Here is a 2,479-nt window from a genome sequence, read left to right on the forward strand (position 1 = left end):
GAGATACAAAAGCGGCACGTTCAGGTTCTGTACGCAGGTAGCAAAATGAAACGGTACATGGCCGCGCAAAAGCGGTGCGTATACAGCGTGACAAAGCTGTATGTACAGCGTATTGTGCAGCTTATACAGCGTATATATTCCGCACGAGCAGCGGCTACACCCCTCACCTAATCATTCACCATCTCGCCCAACCCTTGAGGTATACAAACGTCTATATAATAATACGCTGTATATACAGCTTCACGTCACCCTCAAAATCGTCCGGTTTGAAGGGGTTAAACAAGGTCCTATTGAATATATACCTAACAATGCTATCCCGTGATTGGAAATATCCTGTAGCACGCGCATGTAAGTACTACTTGCATGCGCGTAGGACACGATATTTGCCAAGTAGAACGATAGATTCGCACAGACAGTACATATGATCTGCACAGACAAAGAGGCATAACTACAGACAAACATAAGTGTGCACAGTAAAGCTGCCAGATGCTGTAATTCTACATATCTGTACAGGTTATGCACTGACTTAAGTTATCTTAAGTTGGGCCACAAAATCATAGAATCAGATAGTAGATGAGGGCGGCCCTAGCGTTTTGTTACGCACCCGGTGACGTATTGTAGTGGGTTTAGAGGTTGGATAGCCTCATACAGCTCGTGCAGTGGGCGGCAAGACAATCTCCAGATCGGCAGTGGCAGGGTTGCCACTGCTAACCTTCGAGTGAATGGCTGGTTGAGAGGCTTGCTGGCCCGAGCTGGCAGATAGCGTAGTGGAATAGAAAGAGTAACAGTTTGTGTTTTGCTTAATACACCAGGCAAAGACGGAAGGGAGTACCAGCTCCCCCATTTTGGTGTTCATTTGCGAGACCCACCACACGTATGAAACTCAACTGAAAGAAGTGACTCCTATAACCGGAGTGGCATAACAGCGTGGGGCCAGATCGGGTAGGCTGCGGGGTGGGCAGTGTATAGAAGGAGACGAGTGCGACTTGTTGTACGTGCGTACGGACTGGAGATGATAAAAGCTATGTCGCTCCATGAACGTCGCGTTGTTCCTACAGCTCGTAAGTGCTATGTGAGACGGGCGCTGATGAGCACAGCGGGGCTGTGCCAACTCTACGAAGGTATCGATCTCGTGATGATGCAGAGAAGACTGCGCTGAGCCAGCAAGACGTTCAAACTGTATCGATGGGTGGAAAGCCTGGCTGTGTGAACGAATGAGTAGATGCCGAGTACTTATTGACTACACTCGTTACAGGTCGATCGATTGTGGTGGACCCCACAAAACAACTGTAACCCCAGAAATGATAACGTATATTCTTCAGCAAGACGAATGGGCAGTTCCACCGCAGCTCATTTAGAGTTGCATGCGGTGGTCGTCAGATATCCTACAACAAAAGCGAGGGTATCCTAGTCTAGCACAAGCCACCAACTGTGCAAAGATATTTTAGTCGTCTTCAGGGCACGGAAAATCCAATTCAAGATGTCCGTCAGATAGTTCGCCAGAACCCATTTGATCCAACTGACGATCTAATCCGTGCGTTTTGTTTTGGCCACTACTAGAATGAGAATGCTGGCAAAGATACAGATTCGGATTTGCTCCTTGTAGTAGTTCTGAGTCTTGCACTTATCAGTACGTACATTGAGTACCCCCCCCCCTCGAGCTGCTTCACGCTCTTTCCCGCCGATTTTACGTTCAAGCGGAGCGGCCTATGGTATCCAGTCATCATGGATGGCTTTTCAAACGTTCCACGCCACAGATCTTTACTAAAGAAGCTTTTCTTGAATAGGTAACCAACATTCCAATACTTTGAAAGCTCTTGAAATTAACAAGACATGGATATTACCGATTTAATTCTGTCTGAAAACTATTAAGGCATCAGTCCGCTTACAGTCAGACGACACGCAGCAGCAGCGGTCACAGCGAGAGCACATTCGGGCACCCTCAGTCCACCATCAGCGGAACACACTCAGACACCCAGCACCGGCAGACACAGGCGGGAGCGCCAGCCAACTTCACTCGGGATATCAAGCACGTGGGCAGTAGCCTACACCTGTAGGTTTGAGTTGAGTACTTGCTTCAATACGATATGTTTGTGTGGCATTTATTTGAGAAACTGAGTTCACATCTGTGGAATTACCTTATATAAATTTGTGCTTTTGCGTAAGCTGTCTGTGCAATTCTCTATTTCTCGCATGCAAGTTGTTCCCAAAGGCACCAGAAACGGTGCTAGGCTTGGCCTGCACGACATTTTGCGCTGCATCTTGTTTACAACGGGGCAGCCGCTCAGGCACGCCGACGACACATAGTACACTCCCACCACAAAACAACGCACACATACGATGCACAAACGCGCAAAATACTCACGAAACATCTACTACACACGTCATCTCACAAACTCCACGACGTACGCTTTCCCAACCTCTTGACAGCGTCAAGCACGCTCCGCTATCACCACAAAATGCCCCAATCCTACATTTG

General features: G+C 48.0%; 1 protein-coding gene across 1 annotated transcript; it reads left to right on the top strand.

Moving 5' to 3' along the window:
* Window positions 1-1,024: 1,024 nt before the first annotated feature.
* PPTG_21615 (hypothetical protein) lies at window positions 1,025-2,057 on the top strand (the record flags this gene model as incomplete). The annotated part of the gene is made up of 3 exons (XM_008898432.1): window positions 1,025-1,061; window positions 1,256-1,289; window positions 1,892-2,057. 3 exons carry the CDS (start codon window positions 1,025-1,027, stop codon window positions 2,055-2,057), a joined length of 237 nt encoding a protein of 78 aa, XP_008896680.1.
* Between the last annotated feature and the right edge of the window lie 422 nt (window positions 2,058-2,479).

The sequence above is a fragment of the Phytophthora parasitica genome (assembly GCF_000247585.1).
Source record: "Phytophthora parasitica INRA-310 unplaced genomic scaffold supercont2.6, whole genome shotgun sequence".
In the NCBI taxonomy this organism is placed as follows: Eukaryota; Oomycota; class Peronosporomycetes; order Peronosporales; family Peronosporaceae; genus Phytophthora; species Phytophthora nicotianae.